This window comes from Panthera tigris, chromosome B3 (assembly GCF_018350195.1).
Source record: "Panthera tigris isolate Pti1 chromosome B3, P.tigris_Pti1_mat1.1, whole genome shotgun sequence".
NCBI lineage: Eukaryota > Metazoa > Chordata > Mammalia > Carnivora > Felidae > Panthera > Panthera tigris.
Window position 1 is genome coordinate 62,048,702 of NC_056665.1, and position 13,342 is coordinate 62,062,043.

Below are 13,342 nucleotides of genomic sequence, written 5' to 3' on the forward strand. Positions count from 1 at the left end.
CTGATCAGAGAACCAGCTTGGTCAGCACGAGCTGCTGATTTAACTCTTCCAGACCCCGGCCACTCAGTTGGAACCTATACTTCTTTCACACTATGACTTTTGTCAATGAAGATTAACTTGAGAGCACACGGGCTTGGAGGGAGGGGGCAGAGGTACTATATGGTTTCGTTCTGTGTGAGACTTTGGGTGGCTGAGGCCATGTAGAACTGCTTAGACCAGACATTGGGTCACTCAACTCTTGTGCCTAGACCTGGAGGCCCGGGAACGGCAGGCCCAGGCCCACGGCAGTGAGGAGGAGGAGGAGAGCCGGAGCACCAGGACGCTAGAGCAGGAGGTGAGCCTCCGGGCATGCTGGCCTAAAGCCATCTGCAGGAGAAGGAGGAGGGTGAGCCTAGGTGGCTGTCCTGGCTGTCTTCTTCTGTGGATCTGGGTAATCTGTCCAACCCGCAGGTTGCTGAGCCCTAGCTTGCAGGTGGAGCCTCCCAGGGACCTTCACAAGGTGAGCCAAACTGGAATTGGATCTGCACAGAATTGTCACTCCCCCCAACCCCGCTCTGCAGATCGAACGCCTTCGAGAAGAGGGTTCCCGGCAGCTGGAGGAACAACAGAGGCTGATCCAGGAGCAGATACGCCAGGAACGGGAGCAGAGGTTGAGAGGTAGGCATCCATCACCCCCACCCGCCTCTCCTCTGAGGCAGCTCCAAATGCCCAGAGCGGCCACGCTGGCTGCTTGGTGGAGTTGCTGTGGAGGCTTCCAGCTGCTCAGAACCCTAGGGGCACCTGACTCAGACATACGCCACCTGTTTCTTCTTCCTACCACTTCTTTGGGGCCTATTTGTTTTTCACTCACCCTGAGATCTCCTGTCCCTGTTTATCTTAGTCCTAAGCAGGGCTGGCTCTACTGTGGAGGAGATCAGTAGGAGAAAGGCTCTGGATACTTTGTTTCAGTAGAACTGTGGAGTTTTACCTCTGCCTCATGCTTCTGCAAGGCATTGAGAACCCTTCCTTAGCAGAGTGCTAATCATGGCCTTTAGCAGGCAGCTGGGCGCACCACCCTGGAGGGGGCAGCTCCTCAGGATGGGGGTGGGATTGCCTCTCCCTTCCCCACCAGGCTCATCCCCAGGGCGGGCCAGCTATGCCTTTGGTCAGGAGTGCCCTTTCCCAAGCCCTTCAAACTCTGGGCTGTGTCTCCTTTAGAGAACTTTGTGTTCCCTCCTATTCTACCTTGCTAATTTTCCCAAATTTTCTAGGAAAGGCAGAAAATCCTGAAGGCAGAGGAACCCCCAAGCTAAAGGTGAGCCCTGCGGGATCCACGGGCCACCTCATACCACCTCTTGTCAGCAAGAACAGATGTTTCTAGTGGCTCAGGGGGTTCTAGCGGGGACACTGGGTTTCTGGGAGCCAGCGCAACTACCCATTCCTTCCATCCTGTCACTACCTGGGGATCTGAATGGCCTCTCCGAGCTTGCCACACAAGGCCGCTCTTAGCCCTGGCAGTTGCCAGGCAGCCCTTCTCAGAAGCCTTGGAAGGAGAGCATCTTAGAGGTCTGGACGTGTGGCTGTGTGGGTGAGCAGGCCACCCTGCAGGTCCGTTTTCAAGAGGAACACATCTTTATGGGGGGCTCCCTAGATTACAAGTGTCTGGAAGACCATGAGGGTGTCGCTCAGACTGTAAAGCTCAGGTGTGGGGCTGGGACTGTTCAGGCCAAGGTCAGAGTTTAATGGTGATGCCCACTGCCATCCTTTCAGCTAAAATGGAAGTGCAAGAAGGAAGATGAGTTGAAAGGCAGCTACTCCAGAGATGTCCTCCTACAGCTTTTCCAGAAGGTCTGCCCTGCCGCCTTCCATCTTTCTCATCATCTCCATCTGTATCTCAGCCCAAACCCTGGATCTCCAGGCCAAAACTCCCTTAACATCTCTAGCAGCCTTTTTTTCTGTCTCACAGACCATGTAGCAGCCTAGAGGCTTTCCCCAGCCACCTGTGTTGCCATATGCCCTCCAGCCTGGTCTCACCTTCCCTTGCCGTCTTGAGTGTGTGGGGAGAGATGAGGTGGGCAGGTTGCACAGAAGCCCCATCCACTTCTCCACCTTTGGTCCCTGAGGCTGCTTTGCAGCTCTGCCAGTCTGAGTTCACAGCCCTTTGCTCAGGTTTCCTTTGGTATCCTTCTTCATCCTGGCAAAAATATCCTTTCTTTCCCATCTCTGATCCCTCTCTGAGAACTTAGCAACAAAGCATTATCCCCCAGCCAAAAATGCCCCAGCAGGCCTCAGGGCAACCCAGGCTTGTCTTGCTCCTTGCCATGCTTACCGAACCCCCCTTGTCCTCACAGTACGGAGAGGTGCTCAACCTGGTGCTTTCCAGCAAGAAGGCTGGCACCGCTGTGGTGGAGTTTGCGACCGTCAAGGCTGCGGTGAGTGCCATGTGAGGCTTTGGGGGGCCACTGGCGGCCCTGCCATTCCAGAGTATGGACCCGGTACTGTGGGCCCTCTGAGCTTAGATGTCCATACTCCCAAGGGACCTCTGGGCCAGCTCAGAGCCAAGACTCCCTAGAGGCCCCCCTATTCCTGGGAGTAGAGGCACAGGGAGTGAAGGTAAGACAGGAGAATGCTCTGGGGATGAAGGGGAGCATACACCGACTTCATTTCCTGCTGCCTGGCTCCACACCCTCTACCTTCTGTCCTCCTGCGGAAGCGGGCACGCCTCCTGGCAGGCTTTGCCTCTTCCCCACTCCCCGGTTAGAAGGCTCATACCCCTGACTCACCCATGAGGAGGGTCAAAACCTCAGCACATCATTGTGTGAAGGTTGCTTGGTTTTGCCTGGAGGATGAGAGTGCTGGTGTGGGTTCTTTGTGTGGGTGTAGAGAGAGCCACTCTATAGCTGATTAGAGCCATGGTACCAGGACCAGGTGCTCTGTCTGACAGGAGCTGGCTGTCCAAAACGAAGTGGGCCTTATCAATAATCCCCTGAAGATTTCCTGGTTGGAGGGACGGCCCCAGGGCGCAGGGGGCCCCAGCCACCCAGGACTGTCACAGGTAAGGAACCAAACCTCCCCTAGCTGGGTCTGCTCAGAGTCTGAGGGACCTTTTCCTGTGTGGGTTCATCTCAGGGCCCTTTCCTCCCGAGGAGCGCAGTGAGATTGGCAGGTTTGCCAACCTAAGCAGGACTGTGGTTCTGTTCTGACTCTTTTCTGTCTCTGAGTGCCAGGGCCCCACCCGACACAGAATTCTTAGATTCTCTCCACGTCCCGGTCTCCTGCCAGGGCTCTCACCATCACCCAGAGGGGCTTTCCTGGCCCATGGGTTGCTTGGTTGTGGCGTGAAGCATTTGGCGCTTAGATTACCAGCTACTGAAGGGAAGGAAGGGGCAGGCAAGGTGAGCAGCTGCTTCCTCCCCAGCTCCGGGTCTCCAGGTGTGTCTGTGGCTGCCGCACACAGGCGCCTGCCTACCGTCAAGATGCAGTATCTCCTTAGAAATAACACTGGCTACCCTGCTGGCCCTGGGGGCGTGCCTCATGGTGAAGTGCAGATTTCAGCTGATGTGCACCTGGGGTCTGGCTTAGTCGTCCTCACAGCTCCATGAGGGCTTTTGTTCAGCACGAGGACACCCGGACACCGGCCCTGTTTACACCGCCCCAGTTTGATGGGACAGAAAACTCTCAGGCCCAGAGCTCTCCCATCTCTGAAATGGGCTTTGGGTCTATGCGGGAGCCGCAAGCTGCTGTGTGCACGGCCACTCTGGGGGTTGGGGCCCCCAGGGATTCGCAAGGGCTTTGCTCTTATTGCCTCAGTCACGCCACCTCTGCTCTCCTATGTGCTCCTCACCTGGCTGTGAGGATGGGAAGCTCCCTAGGAGTGCGTCCCAGATCCTGGGCAGAGGAGGAAGATGAACTGGTGTGAGCCCAACGCGGAACCCTTCTGTAGAGACCTCATTCCCCACTGTTAAGTCCCAGCATTTCACAGCCCCAGATGACACTCTATAGGCCATGTTGTAAAGAACTTTATTCATATATCTTGCGTCCGGAGGGGAGCCTTTCAACTCAGCGCATCCACACAGAGGAGGGGAGAGAGGGGCCACAGGTTTGGGTATGGAAGCAGTGTGCGTTGAAGCTTCCTCTCCCCCTCTGCCATGCTTGATAAGGCCTGGAGTGTCAAAACCACATGGCCCAGCCAATTTGGGCTCTGGTTTCAAGTCTTCTGGCCAGGCCACAGGGCAGGGCAGTAGCAGAGCCTATGGCTTTGACCGAGGGGGCTCAGCCCTGCACGGCAGTCCCCATCATCGGGGGGTTTGGGCAAGGCAGAGCTCCCCAATCCTGTGGACAGTTCTGGAGACCAGCTGAGCCTCTTTATGGTAACAGCTACGAGTTTCGTGTCCATCCTCTGATCCAGTCCAGTGCTCCCAGGGCAAGAAGGAGGGAAATCTGCCATTCTTTCTGCTACATTTCCCAAGGGCTCCCATCACTAGTAATTCTGGGAACTCTCCGAGCACCCGTTTGCAAGCCGTGTCTGTGCCTTTGGCTGGCATTCCCTACAGACACCTTCCTCGGGCACCAGGGCATGCTCTGGGCAGCTCTGTTGGCAGTGTGTCTCTCGTGTCTCTTTTCTGGAAATGATTTGTGTGGCCTTTTTCCTGAGTCTACTCTGCACCTCTATATGCCTCACTCTTCCTACTCTGCCAGCCCTTCCCTCCCCCAGATGTTTCCCCCCGACCCCACCATGGCACTGGTGGCTCCGGGCCCTGGTCTCTGCCAGTGCTGTCCAACAGGACTTTCTCCAGTGATGTTTACATGCAACTGGCGCTGTCCAATGTGGTAGCCGTTAATCACATGTGGCTGCTGGATATTTGAAATGTGGCCAGTGTAACCAGGGAACTAAATTTTTTTTTTTTAATTTTAACGTTTATTTATTTTTGAGACAGAGAGAGACAGAGCATGAACAGGGAAGGGGCAGAGAGAGAGGGAGACACAGAATCTGAAACAGGCTCCAGGCTCTGAGTGGTCAGCACAGAGCCCGATGTGGGGCTCGAACTCACGGACCGTGAGATCATGACCCGAGCCGAAGTCGGATGCTTAACCGACCGAGCCACCCAGGCGCCCCTAAATTTTTAATTTTACTTCATTTCAATCTGAACAACCACATGTCCTTAGTGGCTCTTCCCTCAGGTCTCCCCACTTTCCTCTTTGGCCTGGGTCAGACCACTTTTGCCTAGACCTGCCCTGTAACGTCTCTCTATAAACAGTGGCTTCAGAGGAGCTGCTGCAGGGCACCCATCTGATCTGCTCAGTGTGAGTCCTCCACTCCCTGACTCACCCCTGGTGCTCCCCTCCCCCTCTGCTGGCCTCTGCCTTGTCCCCGTGGTTACAGGCATGGCCTCCCTTCCCCAGCTTAGCCAGCTGCCTTCAGGGCTCCTGCCAGCAAGTACCCCCTCAAGACATTTCCTCCGGCTTGCCTCTGTCCCTCTGTCCCTCTGCTCCAGGATAACCTGGAAGACTGTTCAGGACCCAGAAGGAAGGCAGGATCCTGGATTTCTGTCCCTACCTTTTTCTTAATCTGCAACTGTATCCTCCTTCCCTGGGCCTCCAGGCTTCCAGCTCTTCCAGTTACCCCACCTCTGCCTTCCATGCACTCCATTCAGAAGCTAAGTTCATTGGGAAATTGCTCCCTCAGCATCTGTAGAACTTCCTCAAGAAGTGAAATCCCCAGGTCCACTTTGAAGGAGAAGAAGGGATCACTCAGGTCTGGGGCAGGTGTCTTCTGGAAGGGGGGAGTGTCCAAAAGGTCCTCTTCAGAGTAGTGGTGGAGGGTGCCCGCCAGGGAGAGTGCCGAGGGCAGGGTAGCCGTGTAGGCAGCAGTGTAGGCAGGTGGGGGCTCCAGGATGTTGGGGCAGCTGGAGCTCTCTCGGTACAGGCGAGGAGGCTTGGGTGGGGCCAGCAGGGTGGCCCGGGGCTGCTCGTCCCCCCACAGAGGCAGGCGCCGTCCATCTGGCCTCCCTCGAAGCTCCCGGATGACTTCTCGGTTGCTGTACTCCTCGTGATCCCCGCCAGCCGTGCTGGCCTGGCTGAGCACGCTGCCCTGTCGCTGGAGTCGTCTCGGCCGCCCCAGGCTCAGCCGCTTGAAGAAGGAGGCGTTGCGGAAGGAGCCTTTCCGCCAGGTCTCCATGGCACCCAGGGGAGCCAGCAGACAAGCTCCGTACCTCAGCAGCCCAGTTCAAGAGTTGCCAAGGAACATTAGGTCTCCACTGGAGCAGTGAATGGCAAGAATCAGGGAGACAGCCCTAGTGCTCTAGAAGCATCTTGGATGGTGGGAAGGGGTCCTGGGAAGAGGGCACTTTTGTCCAGGAGAGCAGAGAAGCGGGAGTTCCCGGTGACAGGAGTTTCCCAGAGGGACAGGAGTGGCCTGGTTACTTGATAGGGTAATGGAAAAAAAAAAAAAAAAAAAAAAAACCCAAGAGGAAGAAGCAGCACTTACTGGAGCCGGAGTGAGGGCAGCGCCTGTGGTGTCAGAGATGGATCTCTGTGGTGCGAGAGTGGCCTGTGCTGCTTCCCCAGCGCCTGGCTCCTGGTGTTCCTGAGTTCACCTTCCCTCCCTGGCCCCTGTGCCTGGCTCTAGGGCAGCACAGGGCCAGGCCTCTCCGCGGCGGCTCCCGGGCTCTGATTAGTAGCTTGGCTGTTTGTGCCGGTGTGTGGCAGTGGGGAACGTGTTATTGTTTTCAGGTGACTCAGTCAGGTGGGAAGCTGGGTTTCATGCTCTTAGGTAATTGCGGCATCCGCATGCAGGGATTGGGCCAGCCGTGGCCAACACCCCAAGGCACAGGGAAGCTTAGGATTCCCCTGGGGACTTTTGGGGGGCAGCCCTGCTTTGTGTGTCACCACGTTGCCTCCTTTTGTCCCACAGCCCCAGTGCCCTGGGCCCTAGCTGGTGGGCCTGCTCCCCAGCTGCCCCTTCGTGTGTCTGGGAGGGAGGAGCTCAGGGAGGGTGGGAGTTAATTGAAAGGCAGGCATGTGGAACAGTTGTTGGGGAAGGAAGAGAGACCTGTCACTGGTGTGGGTGACTCAGTCCTGCGGCCTGGTGACAGGCCCTCATTAGCCAAGCCTGTAGGTATGGGGGGGTGGGGGTGGGGCAGAGGGTGTGTTAACGGGAAGCAGCCCCATGTCTATAAAGGGCTGGCTCCTCCCAGGGCTGGGCTCAGGGCATGCCAGGGTGACTCTTAAGTTTTCTCAGCAGTGCAGCATTACCTTGGGGAGGAAGAACTGCCCTCTCCTGGGCCTAACACCCAGTCTGGTGGTTCCTCATCTTCCTCGATTTCCTCCAGTAGCCTCAGGGCCAGAGAGAGCAGTTGAGGGCCAGGGTCCTGCGGCCTCCTCTCCCACCATGCTCCAGGCCTTCCCCTCAGGCCTCTTGGGCCTTATTCGCGGTCCCTCCTCTGCGGAAAGGCCACATAGGGCTGCCCTGAATTGTCAGCAGTACCCTGGGCCAGCCTTAGGTGGGTGGGCCTGGCTGGGAGGACAACTCTCCTGGAAGCTGCTGTGGCTGGAAGCAGCAAGGCTGGCACTATTCCAACAAGTAGGGGGATCAGGGCTGAGTAACACTTCCTGGTTCTGTACACCCTTTACTTCATACCACTTGGCCAAGGCCTGGCATCTTAACCCCAGCCACTCCCTTCTTATCCCCCAGGTCACTGACCACTGAACTTTCCCCGTGGATAATTCCATGAGTGCAAACTCGAGTGGTGTACCAAAGAACAGGGCTAAGCAGTGTGCTCTGCCTTGCAACCTCCCGGCCCGGCTCACTTCCTGGCCAACTGGGGTGGGCTTCCCGCTTCACACCACTCCAGCTGTACTGGCGGAAGAAGTGACTTAATTGCCACTGCAGACCTTATCAGGGTGTGGGCTTGGTGGATCAAGTCTCCTGTAGAGCTGCCTACCCACCCCACAGTCTTGGCCCATGGGATTGCTTGTTTATTATTCTTTTGATTATTGATATATAGCACTCTTTAATTCCCCGCACTGTGCTGGCAAGATCATAAAAGAAAAAGGCACGGGCCCTGCCCTCCAGCAGCCCTGGTGTGTATTTCTAAGAGGCAAACGGCTTCATGCTTGTTTCTCTCTCCTTCTAGGGCGGGCTGACAGAGGCTGGGTCCAGGGTAGGGCTCCCTTCTCTCGTGTCCCACAGGAGCCAGACCACAGGGAGGTGGGCAGCTGGGAGGGGGCGGTGCTGTCGCCTCCACCTGGCAAAGCGGAGTGGATTTCTGCACCTCGGGACAACCCCTTCACTGCAAACCTGTGAGAAGCAGGAGCCACGGGTAGAGGAAAGGAGTGTCACATGATGGCCGGAGAGGAAATGGAGGGAGACAGGGCCTGGCTGGGGCATGAAGAAGTGATTCAGCCCAAGAAGCTGAAGCAGGGCTGACTGTTGATGGAAGGCCTGCAGGGAGGGGGGTTGAGAGCTGCTTGAGATGGCTTAGAGGGGAGCCAGCCGAGAAGTCCCGGGCATCTTCACTCCTTGCCTCAAGACCTTAGCTCTGTGTAGACCCAGTCCTCCAAGTCTAGATTCTGTGTGGCTGTGCCCCGCTGCCCTGACCATCTCCTGTCCCCCTCTGTCCGCCAGGGCTCAGTGCTGTCCGAGAGGGACTATGAGAGCCTCGTCATGATGCGCATGCGCCAGGCCGCTGAGCGGCAACAGCTGATCGCCCAGATGGAGCAGGAGGATGAGGTGCGGCAGCCCACATAGCCTCCTGCCTCCAGCCCACTCTCCTCCAAAGCCCTCGTCTTCCACGGCACCAATAAAGTTTGGGGTTTTTTGTTTTTTGTTTTTCCAAGAGTCTACCTCTATTGCCTGTGTGGACGTAGGGTGCTGGCTTGCCCAAGCATGGCCCTGGTTTCTGGGCTCTGCTGAGAGGGTTCCACCCAGGCCTGGCTCCCCTCCCAGGAGTGGGCAGACCCCCAGGGAGGTGCTCCACACAGAGTCAGTGGGCCAGCAGCACAGAGGAGCAACCACTCATCACAGTCCTTTATTGGCTTGGACTAGCTACGCAGGACCCTCCCGCCCAGTCCTGGGGCCATGCTCCTCACGGGCTCCCAGTTTCTGGCTGGGGACAACCTGGCTCTCGTGGCTCCCACAGAACATGGCCTCCTCCAGGGCTCTCAGGCCCAGAAGCTGGAGGGGCTGCTGGGAGCACCAGGGCGGGGGCCCTGCCCTCTCCCACTGGCTGAGGCAAGTTTCAGAAAAGGCCATTCATTGCCCAGTGGTGCTGGGCTAAGGAAAATGACAATTTGGGAAGAGAGGGGCCGGGCAGTGAGTGAACGGGGACTCAGGATCGGGGCCCATGGCAACCGCTCAAAAGAGGGGTGTGCCGTCTGCTCCTCAGTGTGAGAGGGTCACTCCTTGTGCAGGCACCACACCAGCGTCTGGCCCACGCCTGTCATGCTCAGCACACGGAAGCCCTTGCGTTCCAGTTTGTCCAGGACTATGCGAGGAGGGTCATTAACAAAGTACTCACAACTGTGAAGAGAAGGGGAAGAGGGGACAGCATGAGGGGATATACAGCACAGGTTCCCCAAGTAAAACTAGTATCTGCTGATGACTAGGCCTTGTCAGGAATCCTAGTAGTGACTGACATTTGCTGGGTGCCTTCCACGTGCCAGGCTAAGTGCACATTCCCCACCCCCTCCCCAGCTAAGCGCTTGGCTTGCATATCTTCTTTCTTCTTCCCGATACCCTAAGGAAGGTACCATTATTATTCCCATTTTATAATTATAAATATAAAACTTGGAGGGCTAAGGAGCTTTCCAAATGTTATTGAGATCCTAGAACCCATGTTAGTCTGATGACAGCCCCATGTGCCCTGGGCCGCTGCACTATTCTGGAGGAATGGCCTGTTTTCTCCAGGGTCCTCCCCCAGGGCTCTGCCCCTCTTGTTGCCCTGTCTGTCCTGCAGTCTTGGAGCAACAGGTTGGCCCCTAATAGTGGCTCTGGGTGCTGCTCTCTAGCACGGAGAATGCTTGCTGTCCCTTCTTTCAGGGTTGTCGATCAGATAAAGGGCTCAAGCCCCAAGCTGGGCATCTCGAGACAAATGGCTCATGGTAAAGGAATGGGGCTGGCTTTAGCCCTCCAACCCTGACCCAAGGGCCCGGGTCCAGCCTGCCTCCCCTTTCCCCTCTTGGAAGTGAGGCTCATTCTGGCAACCCTTCTCATGAGCTCCAAGGCAGCAGCTGAGCTGAAAGTAGGACCCAGGCTGCCTGCTGCCTGTTTCTAGAGTTCAGCTTTCTTAACTCAGCCAGCTCTTCAAGAGAGAAACTTTTCTGTGCCTATCTTTGCCTTGATGGGGTCCAGCTCCAAGATGAGAGGGCAGAGTAAAGAACAGTCCACTTATGGAGTCCTACACCCAGCTGGACTGGGTCCTGGGGCTCCCTTGTGAAGGGAGGCCCAGTGAGAATGCTTTCAGAGCAAGCCTGGGGGCTGCGGTAAAGCCGCAAACGGGACCGACCCTATAGAAGACAGAACCCCAGGATGCAGGCACGGCCTCTGAGGCTGGGCGGTGGCATCGTCCCTGGGCTTCGTTTTGTTAAAGGAAACGGACAGGTCTAGGGGCTGGCAGGGAGATCCTGAAGAATGCCACTACTTACAAGTTGTTTCCCAAGACGCTTCTCTTTGAGGCCCCCAGATACCTCATCAGCTCTGGATCTGAGTGCTCATCGCCCACCATGGTAGGGCCCACCTCCTGCAAGGTAAGCCACAGTGGCTGCTTGGCTGGCGGCCTGGGAGAGGTGGAAGGTCTCTCTCCTTCCTCCCCTGCCTGCTGGCCCTGAGCCAGTTTCAGTTCAAGGCTGGAGAGTGTGGTGAGGAAACTCACTGGCCCTCAGTGATCAGGCCAGGCCATGTGAGGCCTCCCCAGTCCCTCCAAGCTGAGCTGGTCATTGCCCAACTGCTGGCAACTTCCTGCCAAGCATCACTACCCGTGTCTGTGTGTATCAGAATCACCTGGAAAACAGAAATGAAAACATGTCCATACAACTTGTACAGGAATGTTCATAGCATTATTTACAAAAACTAAAAAGTGGAAACAATCTAAATGTTTGTCCACAGATGAATGCATAAATAAAATGATACAGCTACACATGCACTGGATCTTATTTGGAAAAAAAAAAAAAAGAATAAAGACAAATACATGCTACAATATGGAAGAACCTTGAAAACATGTAAGTTTTCGGAAACCAGACACAAAAGACGACATATTGCCATAGAAATGGTAACCGATGGTTATCTAGGGCTGGGGGATTTGGGGGAAAATGAGGAATGACGGCTAACATGCATGGTATAGATATAGGTTTTTTGAAGGTGATGGAAATGTTCTAAAATTGATTATGGTGATGGCTGCACAACTCTTGAGGATGCTTTAAAAAAACATTGAATTGTACACTTTAAATTCGTGAGTTCTGTGGTATATGTATGCTATACATCAGTAAAGCTGTTCTATTAAAAAAAAAAAAAATCACCTGAAGAGCACCGAATTCCTAAGCCCCAGGCTTAGTATTTGGGGAGTTCTGGGGAGGGGCCCAGGAGTCCACAGTTTAACAACTGCACAAGTAACTGATTCTCAAGCCACTGCCCTAGGACACGGCCAAGACCCCTCCTGTCACGCGGTGAGCTCTCTCCTGTTGTCTTCACCTCCAGAGAGTTGTGCACCCGCTGATGGATCACCAAGGCACTGGGGAGTGGGAAGAGGAGGAGGTGCCCAGTCAAACTATTCTGAAGTTAAAAGGGGATTCCTGGAGGCACCAACTCTGCCTTGGACGACGAAATTGCACCCAGAAAAAGGGGCATCACTCTGACTCCGGAATGGTCTTCCCACCTCTAACCACAGGGCCTGTCTCCTTCTGTCTTTCCTAAGGGCTCAGGGATAGCTCTTTCTGGAAGTGCCTGAGGGCCAGGCACTTGACAGAGGTGTTTCAGCGCCTCAGCACGTCCTTTTCTTTTTCAAACCTCTTTCCCCCACGTATTTGCACTCCCACCACCCCCACCTCCAACCCCTGCGGAGCGGCTCTGTGTAGGGCCGTGGTTGCTGCACCATGAGACCAGGGGTTCCTGGCTTCCTCGGGCGGACAGGTAGGACAGGAGCCGCAAGCCCCCGGAGTTCCCTCCGCCGCGGGGATGCACGCACCCCGCCCCCTTCGCGGCTCTGGAAGCACCGGGCCGGCCAGGACTCCCCGAGTCCGGCGCTCCGGGTGGACTCGGTTCCGCAGCCTCGGCTCCTCCGCCCGAGGGGGCGTGTCCCGGGCGGCTTCCGGATCCAGTCACTGGCAGGCGCTGCCTCAGAGGGAGGTGCCAAGGTGCAATCGCAGCCCCCTCGGCGCGGGCCCGGCCCCAACTCTGTCCAACTCGCCGGGCGGCGGGTACTCACCATGCGGATCTGGGTGCTGATGAGCAGGTAGGGCATGGTGCGCGCGTCCCTGCCAGGCTCCCACCCAGGGCTTTGGGCTCGGCGCCGACGCCAGCCCCTCAGGCTCCGGGACTGCGACCGGCCGCCCAGTCCAGTTACTCCAGCTCTGGCCTCGGGCGACACCAATCCCAGTGCGCCCGGCCCGTGACAGCCGCGGCCGGCCAATCAGGAGCGGGCGCTCGTGACGCGCCCCGGCTCGGGGCGATTCGGGGCCCGCCTCCTGCACTTAGGGCCAAGCTGCTCCTGCGGGTGGTCCAGGCAGACGGAGGGGTGCGGGTTGCGGAGGACGCTCCCGCACCCGCGGCCTGGAGTAGGGGGTGACCCGCGGGGCTCGGCTGGCTGCAGCGAGCCGTGGTGCCAAGCGTGCGTGTAGACTGTGCGCCCTCTTTCTTGCAACACCTCCAGTAGTAGGTTCCAAAGTCCTGCTGGTCCCCAACCCCCGTCCCTGTGAAGCGGAGCCGGGAGCAGTTGGCTATCCTGTTGAAGCCTCCCAAGCTCCAGCCCACCCCACCCAGGCACACCGCTAAAGGCTTTGGCGGATCCCCACTTTCTGTCCCCAGTACACGTTCTCCGTCCGCGCCCAGGAGAAAGCGGTGGGAGGCTTGTGGCAGCAGCTAAAATACTCGTGTGTACTGCGCATTTCCGCCTCCCTGACTGTAATTCCTAGTACAGCAGCGGAATCTTGCGTTTCTGTGGCCCCATTGGTAAATGTGCAAAGGAACTGAGCGCTTGGCTGTGTGCCAGTCCCGGAGGGATTTAAACCGACGGAATCTGGCCCATGCTTTGGAGAGCTTCCCGCGAAGCTGGAAAGATGTAGCGCACGCGCAGAAAATCACAAGGCAACACCTGGGGCAAAACAAAGTACATCCTTGGCACCAAGCCACCAATGAGGGAGCAGCAAGTGC

General features: G+C 56.8%; 3 protein-coding genes across 4 annotated transcripts in view; 1 reads left to right on the forward strand and 2 right to left on the reverse strand.

Annotated features, from left to right (window-relative positions):
• Positions 1 to 8,809, forward strand: part of DNAJC17 (DnaJ heat shock protein family (Hsp40) member C17) — a 36,518-nt gene extending 27,709 nt beyond the window's left edge. Inside the window, exons 5-11 of one of the 2 annotated variants that reach the window (XM_007081674.3) lie at positions 249 to 334; positions 561 to 657; positions 1,251 to 1,294; positions 1,750 to 1,827; positions 2,331 to 2,411; positions 2,924 to 3,034; positions 8,606 to 8,809. In XM_007081674.3, coding sequence (XP_007081736.1) covers positions 249 to 334; positions 561 to 657; positions 1,251 to 1,294; positions 1,750 to 1,827; positions 2,331 to 2,411; positions 2,924 to 3,034; positions 8,606 to 8,728 — 620 coding nt within the window. In that variant the 3' untranslated portion in view covers positions 8,729 to 8,809. The remainder of the gene's footprint in view (positions 1 to 248; positions 335 to 560; positions 658 to 1,250; positions 1,295 to 1,749; positions 1,828 to 2,330; positions 2,412 to 2,923; positions 3,035 to 8,605) is intronic. The other variant, XM_015537364.2, reaches the window with a different exon arrangement.
• On the reverse strand, positions 5,392 to 8,527 carry CB3H15orf62 (chromosome B3 C15orf62 homolog). The gene has a single exon (XM_042989132.1). It carries the CDS (start codon positions 6,155 to 6,157, stop codon positions 5,630 to 5,632), a length of 528 nt encoding a protein of 175 aa, XP_042845066.1. The 5' UTR covers positions 6,158 to 8,527; the 3' UTR covers positions 5,392 to 5,629.
• A 178-nt stretch (positions 8,810 to 8,987) lies between the features above and the next one.
• GCHFR (GTP cyclohydrolase I feedback regulator) lies at positions 8,988 to 12,574 on the reverse strand. Its single transcript, XM_042989135.1, has 3 exons — positions 12,399 to 12,574; positions 10,624 to 10,718; positions 8,988 to 9,499 (listed from the first exon to the last, which is right to left on the reverse strand). Exons 1-3 carry the CDS (start codon positions 12,432 to 12,434, stop codon positions 9,376 to 9,378), a joined length of 255 nt encoding a protein of 84 aa, XP_042845069.1. The 5' UTR covers positions 12,435 to 12,574; the 3' UTR covers positions 8,988 to 9,375.
• Between the last annotated feature and the right edge of the window lie 768 nt (positions 12,575 to 13,342).

Coding starts and splice junctions, on each gene's coding strand:
- CB3H15orf62 (XM_042989132.1), bottom strand. CDS start 6,157: ATGGAGACCTGGCGGAAAGGCTCCTTCCGCAACGCCTCCTTCTTCAAG.
- GCHFR (XM_042989135.1), bottom strand. CDS start 12,434: ATGCCCTACCTGCTCATCAGCACCCAGATCCGCATG. Junction 10,719..12,398: donor TCAGCACCCAGATCCGCATG/GTGAGTACCCGC, acceptor CTTACCTTGCAG/GAGGTGGGCCCTACCATGGT. Junction 9,500..10,623: donor AGCGTCTTGGGAAACAACTT/GTAAGTAGTGGC, acceptor TTCTCTTCACAG/TTGTGAGTACTTTGTTAATG.